The 18,927-nt window shown below is 39.5% G+C and overlaps 1 protein-coding gene across 2 annotated transcripts in view; it reads left to right on the forward strand.

Moving 5' to 3' along the window:
* ASAH1 (N-acylsphingosine amidohydrolase 1) overlaps positions 1–18,927 on the forward strand; it is a 42,476-nt gene that overhangs the window by 4,554 nt on the left and 18,995 nt on the right. For both annotated transcript variants that reach the window (XM_073798750.1, XM_019921339.3), the window contains exon 2: positions 12,487–12,533. In XM_073798750.1, the coding sequence (XP_073654851.1) occupies positions 12,487–12,533 (47 nt within the window). The remainder of the gene's footprint in view (positions 1–12,486; positions 12,534–18,927) is intronic.

Genomic DNA, 18,927 nt, shown 5'->3' on the forward strand with positions numbered 1-18,927 from the left:
TCTTGTTGGACTTCCCTGGTGGCGCAGTGATTAAGAATCCACCTGCCAATGCAGGGGACACGGGTTCAGGCCTTGATCCGGGAAGATCCCACGTGCCGCGGAGCAACTAAGCCCGTGCGCCACAACTACTGAGCCTGCACTCTGGAGCCTGTGAGCCATAACTACTGAGCCCCCGTGCCACAACTACGGAGACTGCGCTCTAGAGCCCGCGTGCCACAACTACTGAAGCTCACGTGCCTAGAGCCTGTGCTCTGCAACAAGATAAGCCACTGCAATGAGAAGCCCATGCACTGCAACGAAGAGTAGCCCCCGTGCAGAGCAACAAAGACCCAATGCAGCCATAAATAAATAAAGGAATAAAGAAAGAAAAGAAGGAAGGAAACAAAAGAAGGAAAAGGAAAGAAAGGAAGAAAGAAAGAAGGAAGGACAGGGAGGAAGGAAGGAAGAAAGAAAGTTGTCTTGCTGAAATTGTTCAGCTTCTTTTCCGATGGTAGGAACACTGGTGTGAGCTATATAATTAAATTACTTTTCACTGCCTTTTTCTGGTTATGTGAATAAGACAAGCACATGAGGGCTTTCTGAACTCTTTTGTACAGTCTTAGAAGCATACATTTCATTGAGGTTCTCATTCCGGAGGACTCAAATATTTTAGGGAGCTGGATGAATTATCTCATTTCTTTTAGGCATGGAGCGTTCAGGTTGCTAATGGAATAATTTTCACTTTATATTTTATTTTCCTAAATACAGTTTTGTCAAGTAGCTCTGTAGTTAGTTTTTTTTTTTAATGAGTGGGGAGGACGTAAAGAATGATTAATTTTGAAGACGTTCAAGTTCTTATCAAATAACTAGAATAATTAGAGAATTTGCTGATTCAGGAAGTATTAACAAAACATTTTACAGAGATTTTCACCACTTTCTTTGGCTTTAGGAAGCAAAAATGAGAGAGCACACACGTGAAAGATTGAGATTTTAAGTTGGTTGTATTTTTTCACCCTTTGACAAGGTAGCACAGTATACCAAGCAGACTACCTAATATCGCTCCCTTTCATCTATTTACATTCTATACCTATCATCTGTTTAAATTTTTACTTACCTTGATAAGGTTGTCTATTATTAAAACCATGTATAGTTAAATTTGGAGATAGTAAGAAACTTTAAATAACAAGTGAGCTCACTGTGATTTTATTTCAGGTCTGTACATAGATTTTTGAAGCTGTCTTTCCCTGTTGAGGTCTCCCTTGAAAGTAAGGATGTACCTGTCTCCACTCTACCCCAAATCTAATCTTTTTGTTTAAAATGACTGTTGTTAGAGGCTATTATGCTTAGTGAAATAAGTCAAAGACAAATACCATATGTTATCGCTTATACAAGGAATCTAAAAATTAAACAAACAAAAGAATATAGCAAAACAGAAACAGACTCACAGATATGGAGAACAAACTAGTGGTTACAAGTGGAGAGGGGGAAGGGGGAGAGGCAAATAAGGAGTAGGGGATTAAGAGATACAAACTACTATATATAAAATAAATAAGCTACAAGGATATATTGTACACTCCAGGGAATATAGTGAATATTTTATAATAACTTTAAATGGAGTATAAGCTATAAAAATTTGAATCACTATGCTGTATACCTGAAACTAATAAAATACTGTAAATCAACTCTACTTCAATAAAAAAATTTTAAAAACCAAAAAAAATGACTTCAGTACCTTATGAACACCTGAAGTACCCTGATCTTATGGCTGCTAGCTTTAAAAATTGCAATCACATTTACCCTTTTACAGCCAATTTCTATGCAGATTTCATGTCTTTGTATTTCATGTTTATTTATTGCTGTCAGCATTATCATAGTAAAATGTCTTATCAATCTCAGACTCTTGCATATATGATTAGCTTGCTCTGTTACCTCTGGGGCAGTTGAACTCTCCTAATATTTGATAGAGCACTTGTAACTTCCCTCACAGTCATAAGAAATATGCCTTGTAGTTTAATTTTATATTGGCTTTGGAACCCAGGTCATGCAGATAAAATTACTAGGGAAAGACGAGCATCATTACATTTCATTTACTCACTGAGTTGATTCTAGTGATCATCAAAAGCCCTGAAGGGAATGCAGATTGTTCCCTATTAGGAATTAAATTGAGGTTTTCTTGTTATCTCTGTGGGAAGCTATGAGAAAGATCAGGGGGAGCCTGAACTGGGGCTCTGTCACCCGTTGTGTAACCTTGTCACTAATGGAGCTGGGCCTTGCATCCAGAACATGACCCCATGACCCTAAAATTCCTGAAAACTTGAACTTCAGTGAAAAGGGCATAAATTAGATTTTTGTGAATCAAATCACATTTTAAACTCACCAAAAGCGCTGATATTTAGAAGAATCTTATAGTGAATAAGTTAGAATGAAGTAAGAGTTGTATTTCTAAAGTTAATACTTGCCCTTCTTATTAAGTGCTGTTCGGAAAATTCGTAGTTTTAAATCAAGATGTTCTTAAGTAGAGTGTTGCTTTTTGGTGTCCATTTCCAATTTCACTAAGCAAGGACTAGTGAATTTAGAATCCCTGCCCTCCAATGCAGTCATATGTTGTTACCTTAAAATAATTTTAGATACTGACAGCTAAAAATACTTAAAATCAGGGTTTGCCTGGTGGCGCAGTGGTTAAGAATCCGCCTGCCAACGCAGGGGACACGGATTTGAGCCCTGGTATGGGAAGATCCCACATGCCGCGGAGCAACTAAGCCCGTGCGCCACAACTACTGAGGCTGCACTCTAGAGCCCATGAGCCTCAACTACTGAGCCCGTGTGCCACAACTACTGAAGCCTGTGCTCCGCAACAAGAGGAGCCACCGCAATGAGAAGTCCGCGCACTGCAACAAAGAGTAGCCCCCGCTCCCTGCAACTAGAGAAAGCCCGCATGCATCAACGAAGATCCAACACAGCCAAAAATAAATAAATAAAATAAATTTTTTTTTTTTCTTTTGCGTTACGCGGGCCTCTCACTGTTGTGGCCTCTCCCGTTGCAGAGCACAGGCTCCGGACGCACAGGCCCAGCGGCCATGGCTCACGGGCCCAGCCCCTCCGCGGCATGTGGGATCTTCCCAGACCGGGGCACGAACCCACGTCCCCTGCATCGGCAGGCGGACTCTTAACCACAGCGCCACCAGGGAAGCCCAAATAAGTAAATTTTTTTTAAAAAACTTAAAATCATGTCAGGGAATCACTCTGAAAATCCTCAACATAATGTAAATAAAATGTACATGTAAATGCAGTAAATGCAGTTTTTTAATTTGATATTGTAAAATGTGTATCAAAGTGTACATAGTTAAAGAAAATCAAATAATATAGAGAGGCTTATGATTAAAAAAACCCAGCCGTCTCCCTGCTTATTCTTTCTACCCCATCCCCCTTCTCTGGAAGCAAACACTTTTTTTTTTTTTTTTTGTTAATTGTTGTCGTGTTTTTCGAAGTATAGTTGATTTACAATATTGCGTTAGTTTCAGGTGTACAGCAAAGTGATTAAGTTATATATATTTTTTCAAATTATTTTCCATTATAGGTTATTACAAATACTGCATATAGTTCCCTGTGCTATACAGTAAATCCTTGTTGCTTATCTATTTTACATATAGTAGTATGTATCTGTTAATCCCATACTCCTAACTTATCCCTCCCTACCTCCCTCCCTTTCCCCTTTTGTAACCATAAGTTTGTTTTCTATGTCTGTGAGTCTATTTCTGTTTTGTAAGTAGATTCATTTGTATTGATATTATTTTTTATATCCTATATATAAGTGATATCACATGATACTTTGTCTTTCCGATTTACTTCACTTAGTATGATCATCTCTAGGACCATCTATGTTGCTGCAAATGGCAATATTTCATTCCTTTTTATGGCTGAGTAGTATTCCATTGTGTATATATCACTTCTTTATCCATTCATCTGTTGATGGACACTTAAGTTGCTTCCATGTCTTGACTATTGTAAATGTGCTCCTGTGAACACTGATTGAGGTGCATGTATCTTTTCGAATTAGAGTTTTCATCTCGGAAGCAGACACTTTTAACTGTTCGTACTCAAGTGATGTTCAGCAAGATACCACCTCTACTGTCCTACTAGTTATTTGCAGCTCAGTCTGTTTTGATTCATTGGTGCCCATGCCAAATTGGGTGCCGAAAGATCCAAATATCACCCCTGGTTAGCTTTATGAATACTGCTACTGATAATGTGTTTATGCTGAATTTGTCAGAATCCACTTGAGGCATTGTCTGCTCTCATACGTATCCATCTCAATGATGGATAAAAATTTAGTTTACTTTCAACAATCTTCCCTGAACCTTTCTTTTTTCTTTTTTTAAGTGTTACTGAGATATAATTCACACCATACAAATCACCCACTACAAGTGTACAACTTAATGGCTTCAGTATATTCACAGAGTTGTACAACCATCACTACAATCAATTTTAGAACATTTTCATCACCCCCAAGAAACCCCTCACCACTTAGCCTTAACCCTGAAACCTACTTCTCAGTCTTAGGCAGCCACTAATCTACTTTTTGTCTCTATAGATTTACATATTCTGGACATTTTCTATAAAGCGGATCATACAATACATGTGACTGGCTTCTTTCACATATCATAATGTTTACAAGGTTCATTCACATTGTAGCATCAGTACAGTAAATGTGCATTCCTTTTTATGACTGAGTAATATTCCACTTATGGATATACCATATTTTGTTCATTCATCACTTAATGGACACTTAGGTTGTTTCTGCTTTTGGCTATTATGAATAATGCTACTGTGAACATTTATGTACAGTGTTTTTGTGTGAACACATGTTTTCATGTCTCTTAGGTTTATACCTAGGAGAGTAATTTGCTGGGTCACATCATAACTCTGTGTTTAACTCTTTGAGGAACTGCCAGACTGTTTTCCAAAGCAGCTGCACTATTTTATATTCCCACTGGCAGTACATGAGGGTTCCAGTTTCTCTACATCCATGCCAACACTTGTTTTATTATTATAACTGCCAACCTATTGGGTGTGAAGTGGTATCTCATTGTGCTGGTTTTTTTTTTTTTTTTTTGCTGTACGCGGGCCTCTCACTGTTGTGGCCTCTCCCGTTGCAGAGCACAGGCTCCGGACACGCAGGCTCAGTGGCCATGGCTCACGGGCCCAGCCGCTCCGCAGCATGTGGGATCCTCCCAGACCAGGGCACGAACCCACGTCCCCTGCATCGGCAGGCGGACTCTCAACCACTGTGCCACCAGGGAAGCCCTCATTGTGCTTTTGATTTGCATTTCCCTATTGGCAAATGATGTTGAGCGTCTTTTCATTTGCTTATTGAGTTATATTTTATGTGGAGAAATGTCTGTTCAGATCCTTTGCCCATTTATTAATTGAGTTCTTTTTATTACTGAGTTGTAAGATTTTTATATATTCTAGACAAATCTTTTACCAAATATATGCTTTGTAATCGGCATAAATGTAAGGGTTTATTTCTGCACTCTCAGTTCTGTTCCATTGATTTATATCTTTATGCTGGTAGTGCACTATCTTAATTACTGTAGCTTTGATAGTATGTTTTAAAATCAGGAAGTGTCAGTCCTCTAACTTTGTTATTATTTTTTAAGAACGTTTTGGATGTTCTGCGTCCCTTGAATTTCAATGTGAATTTTAGGATCACTTGTCTATTTCTGCAAAGAAGCCATCTAGGATTTTGATAGGTATTGCATTGAATCTATAGATCAATTTAGGGAGCATTGCCATCTTAACAATATTAAGTCTTCCAATCTATGAACAATGTATATCTTTCCATTTATTTAGGTCTTTAATTTTTTTTCTACAGTGTTTTGTAGTTTTCAGTGTACAAGTCTTACACATCTTTGGTTAAATTTATTCCTAAGTATTCTATTCTTTCTGATGCTGTTGTAAGTGGAGTAGTTTCTTAGTTTCATTTCAGTTTGCACATTGTTACTGTATAGAAATACATTTGATTGTTGTACATTCATCTTGTATCCTGCAACCTTGCCCAACTTGTTTATTATTTTTAAAAAGTTTTTAATGGATTCCTTAGGGTTTTCTGTAGAAGATAGTGTCATCTGAAAATGAGACCATTTTACTTCTTTTCCAATTTGGATGCCTTTTATTTCATTTTCTTGTCTAATTGTCATGGCTCGATACTTAAGCACAATATTGAAGTAGGGCAAGTGGACTCCTTGACCCCTCTACCTTTTTCTCCCTTTTCTTCTTCAGTTCTATGTGCTTTCAGTCTTGTTTAGTAAACATTGGTAACATAATTGTAACTGTAATTGAGTCATCTATGCTTCGTATGTCTCCTTTCAAAGAATGAAGACGGTAAACAATGTTTAAAGAAGTGTGACTTGAAAACACTGGTCATTGCTCAGTGTGCTGTGATTACATGTCCTTCTCTATAATTCTAAAGCCGTAACTCTAACGGCACTAAAATATATATATTTTATATATATATAAAATATATATATTCAAATATATTTTCTACCAAATACTCATATTCATGCCAAATGCTCATATTCATTTTAATTTGCTTCATTTTAATTTGCTTCATATTTATATTATGCCTTGTACAAATTTTTTCATTGGAGTTTCTAATTTCTTTCCCTTTTTCTCATTAGAAGAAGAAAACAAACCTATGCCATCATCACTGTATCCTGTATATTTTTCAGCTTCTGACATATCTTCTCAATATTCTGTCTATTCTTCTTGAAACCTACTGAATTCCACTTCTAGTTGAGACCATTTTCTTTTTATTTGGACCATTCTTTTCCAAGACTGTAGCTTCCCCCTATAGTTTCTGGTTGTTTTTCTTTTTTCTTACACTGTGTGCCTCTTATCATATTCTCAAATTCTTCCAGCCTTTCAACTGTACAGTTTATTCTGTAGAGTCCCACTTTTTAGGGCACCTGTCTCCTTGATATAATGTTGCACTATTACTTTCTAGGTCTGTTGACTAGCTGTCACCTTAAGGGCTCCCTTTACCACTCTATGTTAAGTTGGAGCCATTCTTTTCTGGATCCTGTCCCATCTTTCTCTTGGTTTATGCCAGTGTTTTGCTAGAGTACATCTTGAAGTAATTTAAGAAAGAATGTATGGGAGGTGAACTTTCTGAGTCCTTGCAGTGACTTAATAGTAAAGACTTTAAATAAACTCAAAATTGATCGATGCCTTTACCATCTATAAAATTCTAGTTTTAAATCAATTTCCTGCCAAGTTTGGAGGCATCACTCTCTTCTAGCATTTATATAGCTGTTGAGAAGTTTGGGGGAAGTGTGATTCTTATTCTTTTGTAGGAAACCCACTTCCCCTGGCCCAAACACGGTGCTAGAAGCTTTTATGTTTTTCTCTTTATCCTTTATGTTTTGAAATAACTCAGTGATGTGTCTGACTGAAAGTCCTTGTATTCAGTCATTACTTCAAATAATCAATAGGTCTTTTCATTTTCAGGACTCATCTCCTTTCAGCTGTGGGAAATTTTCCTATATTATTTCTTTCATAATTTTCTCCTCTTTATTGCCTCTGCTCTCTTTCTGGAAATCCAGTTAATCAGATGTTGGGCCCCATGCACTGATTCTCTAATTCTCTTCTTTTTTTTTTCCTCCTGTGTTTTCTATATAATTTTTCCCCTGTATTCTGGGAGAGATTTCCTCGCCTTTATTTTCCTATCCTTTTTATTTCGGCAGTTACGTTTTTTATTGAAGTATAACTGATGTACAATATTATTTAAGTTACAGGTGTACAATATAGTGACTTACAATTTTTAAAGGTTATACTCCATTTATAGTTATTATAAAATACTAGCTGTAGTCCTCATGTTGTACAGTATATCCTTGTAGCTTATTTTATACCTAATAGTTTGTACCTCTTAATTTCTTACCCCTATATTGCCCCTCCCCGCTTCCCTCTCTCCACTGGTAACCACTAGTTTATTCTCTATATCTGTGTCTGCTTGTCTTTCGTTATATTCAATAGTTTGTTGTACTTTTTAGATTCCAGATATAAGTGAGATCATACAGTATTTGTCTTTCTTTGTCTGACTTATTTCACTAAGCAGAAGGCCCTCCAGGTCCATCCATGTTGCTGCAAATGGCAAACTTTCTTTCCTTTTGTGGTTGAGTAGTATTCCATTATGTTTATATACCTTCTTTATCCATTCATCTATTGATGGATGAGCAGTTATGGGTTTTTTTTGCGGTACACAGGCCTCTCACTGTTGTGGCCTCTCCTGTTGCGGAGCACAGGCTCTGGACGCGCAGGCTCAGCGGCCATGGCTCACGGGCCCAGCCGCTCTGCGGCATGTGGGATCCTCTCGGACCGGGGCACAAACCCGTGTCCCCTGCATCGGCAGGCGGACTCTCAACCACTGCGCCACCAGGGAATCCCAGCAGTTATGTTTTTAATTACCTGGTTGAACTTATTTTTTATAACATCTTGTTTTTGTTTTATAGATATAACAGCATATTGAATTTCTCTTGAGGTTACTATTAGAGTATTGAATCCGATATTAATTTATATTATTTTGTTTTATATTTTCCTCTGTTCCTTAAAGTATTGGAATATTTTGGAGCTAGGTTTTTTTTTTGTTTCTTTCTTTCTTTTTTTTTTTTTTGGCAGTACGTGGGCCTCTCACTGTTGTGGCCTCTCCCATTGCGGAGCACAGGCTCCGGACACGCAGGCTCAGCGGCCATGGCTCATGGGCCCAGCCGCTCCACGGCATGTGGGATCTTCCCGGACCGGGGCACAAACCCGTGTCCCCTGAATCAGCAGGTGGACTCTCAACTACTGCGCCACCAGGGAAGCCCAGTTTTCTTTGTATTTTTCTAAATGTTAGAATAGGAAGCCTTTACTCTCAGGCAGGAGTCGTTAAACTTTTCCTGCACAGGGCCAGATAGTAAATCTTTTAGGCTTTGTGGGCCAAGAGGCAAAATCAAAGATGTTATATAGATATTTATATGACAAGTGAGAAGACAAATTCCCACAAAATTCTTATGATGAAAATGTTTTAATAACAAGTTAGCACACTTTTTGTAATAGAGGTCTGCTAATGCGAAGAATTGAATTCTTGTGGGTTGGGCATTTGATTTTTGGGACTTAGGGTTAGTGTCCCAAAGTGATTGCAAATGTTTCTATGTTGTTCCTGATCTGTAATGAGATTTTACATATTTCATCTTTGAAAATGTCTTTTTGTATAGATATATGGTAGGATGAATAATGGCTTCCCAAGGATGTCCATGTCCTAGTTCCTAAAACCTGTGAACATGTTATTTTTTATGGCAAAAGGAACTTGGCAAATGTGATTTAGTGAAGAATCTTGAGATGGGGATGTTGTATTGGATTATCCAAGGGGGCCGATATAATCACAGACATCTTTATAACAGGGAGGCAGGAGGCCAAAGAAGAGAGAAGATGCTATACTGCTGACTTTGCAGATGGAGGAAGGGGGGCACAAACCAACGAATGTAGGTGACCCCTAGTAGCTGGAAAAGTCAAGGAAACAGATTCTGCCTTGGAGACCCAGGGGAAACTCAGCTGTGCAGAACCATTTTAGACTTCCAACCTTCAGAGCTGTAACATAATAAATTTGTGTTGTTTTAAGCATTAAGTTTGCAGTAATTTGTTACAGCAGCAATAGGAAACTAATACAACTAAGTGCCACCAAAGTCTAATTCAGTCCACGAGCGTATGGTTTTAATTGAGTCGCGGTATGTCCGAGAGATTTTTAGTTACTTCTCGGCATTTAGGTAGTAGGTGGAGGAGTTTTGACTGACGAAACAAAGTGGACAAAGCTGTTTTGAGGAAAGGAGATCCCAGAGAGGTTCCTGGCTCAGAGTAGCATTTATTCTGGAGAGTAAGAATAATAGATGAGGATGAAAAGAGTTTAGTTGAGGGGCCAGCAAACAGAAAATAACCCCCATCCCAACCTCTGCACAGAGAACTGCATATAACATTATAGCTAAGCAAAAGACTAAACCCACACACTCTCTTCCCCTCTTCTCTCTTTTTTTCACACATACATACCACCTCAGAGGGTTTTCCTTGACAGAAACTGAAGAGATCATCTGGCAAGAGCAAGGGCAACTTGTATGGGTGTTAGTACCCTGAGTGGTGGTTGGCAAACTACAGCCTGGCACCTGTTTTTTTAAAGTCTGCGAGTGAGGGATGGTTTTTACGTCTTTTAAAAGTTGGGGGGAAATTCAAAAGAAGATTAATATTTTGTAACATGTCAAAATTTTGTAAAATTTACACGTCAGGGTCCATAAACTGAGTTGTATTGGAGCACAGCTACACTTGTTCATTTGCATTTTGTCTGGCTGCTTCAGCACTACAGCAGTTGGGTTGTTGCAGCAGAGCCTGAATGCAGTGTGCTCGTAGCTTTCACTGCTGCTCTGCACACTTCAGATGACACTTATGCAATTGTAACTCAGCTGCATTTTAAGTGCCGCATGTATCAATGCACCAGGTTACTTTTAATCTTTAAGAAAATTACTAGTCTAAACCTATCACGTCAAAACAAGAAAAGAAGAGAAAAGTGGACTTCAGACGTGCTTTCAGGCCAAGCGGAGTAGGGATTATCTTGTTAATTAGCTGGCAAAGCATTGTGTTTATTACACAGTGACGCTAGAGTTGTGCTAAAAGAATACAGTGTATGTTGACATTACGAGACCGAGCAGTCATCACAGTATTCCCAACTCCTAGGGAAAAAAGTGGTTAGAAAAACAAGATCTAGAGTATCTCATCCCAGCAGAATTTATTTACACATTTTACAAAGTAAAATGAGGCTGCAGCCAAAGTAAGTCTCCAAGTAGCTTATTTGTTAGCAAAGCAAGAAAAGCCATTTGCCAAAGATGAGTTGATGAAATCACATTTGCTTGTAGAAGTTGAAGAAATGTGTCCTGAGAAAATTTGTTTCACACTATAAGCTTTTAGCCGAGAACAGTTGCCTGGGACTTTGGCAGCAACATCAACATCAATTAAAGAACAAGGCAAATGATTCCTAGTTGTTTTTCTTGACTCTTGATACTGATCAGTTATCAATATTTATTAGAGCATCCGATGCCAAGTTTGAGACTAAAGAATTAGTCTCTATGAATAGTCTGCATAAAACAACAACAGGCAGGGTTGTTTTCAAAGAAGTTGAGAATTGAGTAATTCAGAAAGTCCTGAAGTGGAATCTGCCATGATGTGTAACAGTTGACAGTGGTAAAAATTTGTGTGGAGCAAAAAAAAGCTTAGTTGGACAAATGTACAAAACTTCTGAAAATGCAAGATGTTTAAAGCTTGTGGTTATTAAATATATTGTTGATTGGCAGGTACTTTGTGGACAATACTTAAATCGATCATTCTGTTATTATTCAACCATGAAGTTCTTTTGCTCTCATAGATTTTCACTTGAGTGAATTTTGTAAGAAATAGATGCTGAATATCCTGACTGCCCCTACCACTTAACAGTTAGATAGGTTGGCAGCAGTGAAGTTTTACTACAACTTTTGAGCTCAGGGTTGAGACTGAAATTTTTCTGAATAAGAAGAACCACCCTCAGTCACTATTATCGAACACTGAATGGCTTTGGAAATTAGCTTTTGCTAATTTGATACTGAATTATCAAATTGATATTATTTAATATCTAATATTTTGTATTCTAATAATTTAGAAACAGAATTTAAATGCTAATTAAATTATCCTTTGATAATTTAAGTTTACACTTGATGCTATTACTTAATGAGGTCAACCTAAAATTACAAGGCAAAACAGTACTTATATGGGAAACATACTGTAGTATTTTGACAACAATGAGTGTTTGCATCTCAGGTAATGTCAAGCTACCTTATATACTTCCCATACAATCAAAAGTTAAAACAGGATGTGAGATCTCATTCCCACACAAATTTGCTGCAGATATATCTTCTGAGCTCAAACTACAGTTCTAGTAGTTTCTTTCCCTACTTCGCCTTCCTCTTATTGTGGATTTATACTTCTTAAAAAAATTTTTTTTGTCTTTTACAATATTGAGTCTCCAGCAGAAAGGAGATGAACATGCCTTGGCATCATGAACTAGTAATAAAAGAATGATAAATCACTGGGGGGTATCTCAGTTCCCCCACCATGGATTGAATCCGAGCCACAGCAGTGAACACCCAGAACCCTAACCACTGGGCAACCAGGGAACTCGGTCCATCTACGTTCTTATATTTTCTCTTTACTCAATATATTTGCAGTAGAAAAGGGAAATTACAATACCTGGCAAATAGTGCAAATTGCATTGAGTGAAAATGCACTTAGGTTTGAGATTCTAGACGTTTTCAGGGGAGGAAAAGACTTTTAAGAGGCATTGAAATGGTCTAAAGTGGCAGATCATACTTGATTTTGTCTTCACAAGCTTCAGCTGTTTTTGCAGATTGCCTACTCAGTTTGTTTTTCTGAAACTTAATTGTCTTTGTTTTTTAGTGGACAGAAGACTGCAGAAAATCAACCTATCCTCCCTCTGGACCAACGTGAGTAAACATCAGATGATCAAGACTCACTCTGACCTTCGTGGAGACTTTTCTCCATGTGATGATCTCATAATAATAATGACAGTGAATAAAAACTTAAGTCATGTCTTCTTTTCTCCTGAGACAAATTTTTCTTCCCTCAGGTTTGTGTATTATGCATTTGGCTAAGACTTTGAACAAATATGAAAATACCCCATGATGAAAATGTCCATTTCTAGCCTTTTGAAATCATAGGAGAAAAAAAACGATTTCCATTCTCCACTAAATTCTTCTATCTACCCCTGAGTATTTTTCTCATCATGACAAATGCAGAGGTGACCTGTGATTTTCTGTGGTGCCTGAGTATAAACCACTGGATCATACTGAAACAAAAAAGTGTAGGGTCTCATGTGAAACATTAAAAAAATTAACCCTGGCATGATAATCAAAGCTATTGAGGACAAAACAGGATTGGAAAACATAGGGATGGGCCAATATCGTGTTTTAGTGTGTTTACATTAATATTTTTAGTTTAGGGTTTTGACCTTTTCATATCCTATGTGGCTAAATAAGCCTGTGGGAAAGACATAAAAACAGCTCACTGGCCCAGAGGGTAAAGAATGTGAAAAAGAAGGAAGAGGTGTGTCGGGAAGGGTAACGTACTATCCCTGCTCTTACCTCTCGCTAAAAGCTTGCTGCAGGGAAGGGAAGGCAGAGTACGTACAACTTTAACCAGTAATATCAAGATGACATTTCAGTTTTTATGGCACTTCAGGTATATATATATTGTGCTACACTTGTCTGGATTATGTTTTCTAAATAGCCTCTGTCCTAGATACAGTGAAACCATAATAAACTAAATTCTTTGTATTTACTCACCTTTCTGCAGAAAGAAGCAAATATTTGGCAGGAAGTATTTAGAAGTTACCAGTTTCTATGTTGCTATGAAGCCAGTGCACACTCCAGCCCTCTAGCATGGCTCGGTCTCTGAGGCTCTTCCTTTTCATCACCACTGGCATTGTATTGATCTGCAGTGCCTTATTGATTGCGACTGTCTCTTGGCTGCTCTCTCTGCCCAGTTCATCGAACATGTACTGAGTACCTGCCACATTTAAGGCTTTTTTGTCCCTACTCCCTTTTATGTGTAGGTGTCAGTGAATTGACTGCCCTGCAAACTGTCCCTGCTTGGGCATTTAACTGGTTCCACGTTAGCATGTGTGTGTGTGTGCATGCACGCACATACACACATAGCAAATAAACATTTTTCTTATATTTACACATCTTCATAATATAAATATGTTTGCCCTGGTGTTTCTGCTGGATTCCTTCCTACCTCACTGGCTTGTTCGCAAGACGAAAGTCCTTAGCTCCGCTCTGATCTTTGTTCTCTATGAATTATAAATGGATGTTGAGGACTCGGAGAGAAGTGTGGTATTCATATACCTTTGAATGACAACACATCCTCCTGTACCTTTTTTTAAAATTTTTAAAAATTTTTGGCTGTGTTGGGTCTTCATTGCTGCACGTGGGCTTTCTCTAGTTGCAGCGAGCAGGGGCTACTTTTCGTTGTGGTGCACAGGCTTCTCATTGCAGTAGCTTCTCTTGTTGCAGAGCACGGGCTCTAGGCGAGCGGACTTCAGTAGTTGCATCTCGCAAGCTCGGTAGTTGTGACGCACGGGCTTAGTTGCTCCATGGCATGTGGGATCTTCCCAGACCAGGGATCGAACCCATGTCCCCTGCATTGGCAGGCGGATTCTTAACCACTGTGCCACCAGGAAGTCCCTCCTGTACCTTTAAGACCATCCTTTTTAATCAAGTGCACAGATTCTGGATGTATGCATTGGCAGTTGTGAGGGAGGAGAGAAATACCTGTTTATCCAGCCTGACCGGTCAAATCAGTGCTGGAGGTCAAGGGACTGACAACAAGGGCACTCCTGTATCCAACTGAATCCCATTATCATTTATTTTCTACTGTTCACTGGTGCTAGCATCTGCTGTCTTATTTGTGTATCTGTGTGTGTTGTGTCACTTGGACTAGTTGCCAAACAACCAGGTGGGTTCAGTCAATGATTAATGTTGCTTATGATGACCAGGGCACAGGAAATGCTAAGTTTCAAAAATAATTTCATGATGTTTATTGTTCACAGTAAAGGAGGAAAATATTCTACAGTGATCACTACTGATTAAATACCAATGCAGTGAGGCTACTGAAATAAGATGGTGGAGTAGAAGGATGTGCTCTCACTCCCTGTTGTGAGAACACCAGAATAACAACTAGCTGCTGGACGGTCATCAACAGGAAGACACTGGAATTCACCAAAAAAGACACCCCACATCCAAAGACAAAGGAGAAGCCACAATAAGACAGTAGGAGGGGCGCAATCACAATAAAATCAAATCCCATAACTGCTGGGTGGGTGACTCACAGACTGGAGAACACTTATACCACAGAAGTCCACCCACTGGAGTGAAGATTCTGAGCCCCACGTCAGGCTTCCCCACCTGGGGGTCCGGCAACAGGAGGAGGAATTCCTAGAGAATCAGACTTTGAAGGCTAATGGGATTTCACTGCAGGACTTCGACAGGACTAGGGAAAACAGAGACTTCACTCTTGGAGGGCACACACAAGTAGTGTGTGGATAGGGACCCAGGGGAAGGAGCAGTGACCCCAGGGGAGACTTAACCAGACCTACCTGCTAGTGTTGGAGCGTCTTCTGCAGAGGCGGGGGGTGGCTGTGGCTCACCGTGGGGACAAGGACACTGGCAGCAGAAGTTCTGGGAAGAACACCTTGGCGTGAGCCCTCCCAGAGTCCACCATTAGCCCCACCAAAGAGCCCAGGTAGGCTCCAGTGTTGGGCTGCCTCAGGCCAAACAACCAACAGGAAGGGAGCCCAGCCCCACCCATCAGCAGTCAAGCAGATTAAAGTTTTACTGAGCTCTGCCGACCAGAGCAACAGTCAGCTCTACCCACCACCAGTCCCTCCCATCAGGAAACTTGCACAAGCCTGTTAGATAGCCTCATCCACCAGAGGGCAGACAGCAGAAGCAAGAAGAACTACAATCCTGCAGCCTGTGGAACAAAAACCACATTCACAGATAGACAAGATGAAAAGGCAGAGGACTATGTACCAGATGAAGGAACAACATAAAACCCCAGAAAAACAACTAAATGAAGTGGAGATAGGCAACCTTACAGAAAAAGAATTCAGAATAATGATAGTGAAGACGATCCAGGACCTTGGAAAAAGAATGGAGGCAAAGATCGAGAAGATGCAAGAAAGGCTTAACAAAGACCTAGAAGAATTAAAGAACAAACAAACAGAGATGAACAAGACAATAACTGAAATGAAAACTACACTAGAGGAATCAATAGCAGAATAACTGAGGCAGAAGAACGGATAAGTGACCTGGAAGACAGAATGGTGGAATTCACTGCTGCGGAACAGAATAAAGAAAAAAGAAGGAAAAGAAATGAAGACAGCCTAAGAGACCTCTGGGACAACATTAAATGCAACAACGTTTGCATTATAGGAGTCCCAGAAAGAGAAGAGAGAGAGAAAGGACCTGAGAAAATATTTGAAGAGATTATAGTCGAAAACTTCCCTAACATGGGAAAGGAAATAGCCACCCAAGTCCAGGAAGTGCAGTGAGTCCCATACAGGATAAACCCAAGGAGAAACATGCCGAGACACATAGTAATCAAATTGGCCAAAATTAAAGACAAAGAAAAATTATTGAAAGCAGCAAGGGAAAAATGACAAATAACATAGAAGGGAACTCCCATAAGGTTAACAGCTGATTTCGCAGCAGAAACTCTACAAGCCAGAAGGGAGTGGCATGATATACCTAAAGTGATGAAAGGGAAGAACCTACAGCCAAGATTACTCTACCCGGCAAGGATCTCATTCAGATTCGATGGAGAAATCAAAAGCTTTACAGACAAGCAAAAGCTAAGAGAATTCAACACCACCAAACCAGCTCTACAACAAATGCTAAGGGAACTTCTCTAAGTGGAAAACACAAGAGAAGCAAAGAACCTACAAAAACAAACCCAAAACAATTAAGAAAATGGTCATAGGAACATACATATCGATAATTACCTTAAACGTGAATGGATTAAATGCTCCAACCAAAAGACGCAGGCTCGCTAAATGGATACAAAAACATGACCCATCTACATGCTGTCTACAAGAGATCCACTTCAGACCTAGGGACAAATACAGACTGAAAGTGAGGGGATGGAAAAAGATACTCCATGCAAATGGAAATCAAAAGAAAGCTGAAGTAGCTTTCAGCTACTCATATCAGATAAAATAGACTTTAAAATAAAGAATGTGGGCTTCCCTGGTGGCGCAGTGGTTGAGAGTCCGCCTGCCGATGCAGGGGACACAGGTTCGTGCCCTGGTCCGGGAAGATCCCACATGCCGCGGAGTGGCTGGGCCCGTGAGCCATGGCCGCTGAGCCTGTGCATCTGGAGCCTATGCTCCACAACGGGGGAGGCCACAACAGTGATAGGCCTGCGTACCGCAAAAACAAAAAAACTAAATACAGAATTACCGTATGATCCAGCAATCCCACTACTGGCCATATTCCCAGAGAACACCATAATTTAAAAAGACAAATGCACCCCAGTGTTCATTTCAGCACTGTTTACAATATCCAGGTCATTGAAGCAACCTAAATGCCCATTGACAGACAAGTGGATAAAGAAGTTGTGGTATGTATATACAATGGAGTATTACTCCGCCATAAAAAGGAACGAAATTGGGTCATTTGTTGAGACGTGGATGGATCTAGAGACTGTCATACAGAGGAAAATAAGTCAGAAAGAGAAAAACAAATATTGTATATTAATGCATGTATGTGGAACCTAGAAAAATGGTACAGATGAACCGGTTTGCAGGGCGGAAGTTGAGACACAGATGTAGAGAACAAACGTATGGACACCAAGGGGGGAAAGCCGTGGGGGGGTGGGGATGGTGGTGTGATGAATTGGGAGAATGCGATTGACATGTATCCGCTGATGTGTATAAAATCTATGACTAATAAGAACCTGCTGTATAAAAAAAAAAGTAAAATTCAAAAAAAAATAATAATAATACCAATGCTATGGAACTTCCCTGGCAGTCCAGTGGTTAAGAATGCGAGCTCCCGATGCAGGGGGCACAGGTTCAGTTCCTGGTTGGGGAACTAATAAGATCCCACGTGCTGCACGGCACAGCCTAAATAGATAAATAAATACCGATGCTGCTAAGTATTTTTTGCATATTTCATGTAATCTTCACTGCTCTCGTAAGGTAAATACTCTTTATTTCTCTAGGAAATTGAGGTGCAGATGTTAAATACTGAAATAGTTTAGAAAAGTGTTGAATGAGAAGTGAAACATGGGATTATAGTTAGCCAAAATCATAGTAAGCTTTAGCTATTAAAATAATTTTCTGAATCAGATTAATAACAGTTTTGTCAAAGAATTCTGATGAGTGGAGATTTTACTGTAGAGAGGCTTCTGGGGTCTTCCCACTCCCACTTAATCATAATCCTCTGCTGTAATGAGTTTGTCCTCTCCATTTTTACTTTGGAATCCTATACTGAAAAAGAATCAGGAGTTTATCGCAGATATAGGGGCATGTTTTGGGTTTCGTTGGAAGTTACGCGGGGAGAAGCAGCTGATTGGAGTTCACAGGTAGAACACGTGTCTTATGACGGTGCCACCAACGTGCATGCGTCCAGCGGGCTGCTGATTTATCATTGCTACTAGACGAGGAAATCCAAATGCATGCTGGCGGAGAGGCGAGGGAGTTGTAGCCCCTGCCATAACAGGAGGAACAGTCATTATTTTACTGAATTGTGGGACAGAATTTCACGTGTGAAATTATGGTTAGAAGCTGAATTCATTTGTTTTTATATAAAGCTTTTTTCTGGGATTTAAGTTTTACAGTATTTAATATAGATATCAGCTACTAAGGAAATGGGAGGTTGAAAGTGCTTTGAGAAAAACAAAATTCAATCTTGTGATTTGGTTTAGATGTATGTTTCCAGAATTGCCTGTGCTTTCCTCTTCTGTCTAAATCACAACGTGAGTGGCTTCTGGTTAACAGTTTCATAGAACCGTATACATACGCCCAGGCCCCAAGCTCAGCAACGTGAATCAAGTAATTATTCATGACTCTAGAAGTATAAATAGGACTGCAATTCTTGACTTTTAGGAACTAACTCATACTCCCTTAACCCATCCCCGCTGTACACATAAGTCTGGATTTATGTCTGTATATTTAAGAGCCTGGTAACATTGTAGCACGCACCAGACCCCACCTTCTGCTTCTCTGAGGCAGGGCAGTAAGGGAGCAAATGCTGGCTATTTTTAGGCCACTTTAAGCTGATCAGTCACTGACTGGCACACCCTTAGAGGCTATTT

Source organism: Tursiops truncatus, chromosome 21 (assembly GCF_011762595.2).
Source record: "Tursiops truncatus isolate mTurTru1 chromosome 21, mTurTru1.mat.Y, whole genome shotgun sequence".
Lineage (NCBI taxonomy): Eukaryota > Metazoa > Chordata > Mammalia > Artiodactyla > Delphinidae > Tursiops > Tursiops truncatus.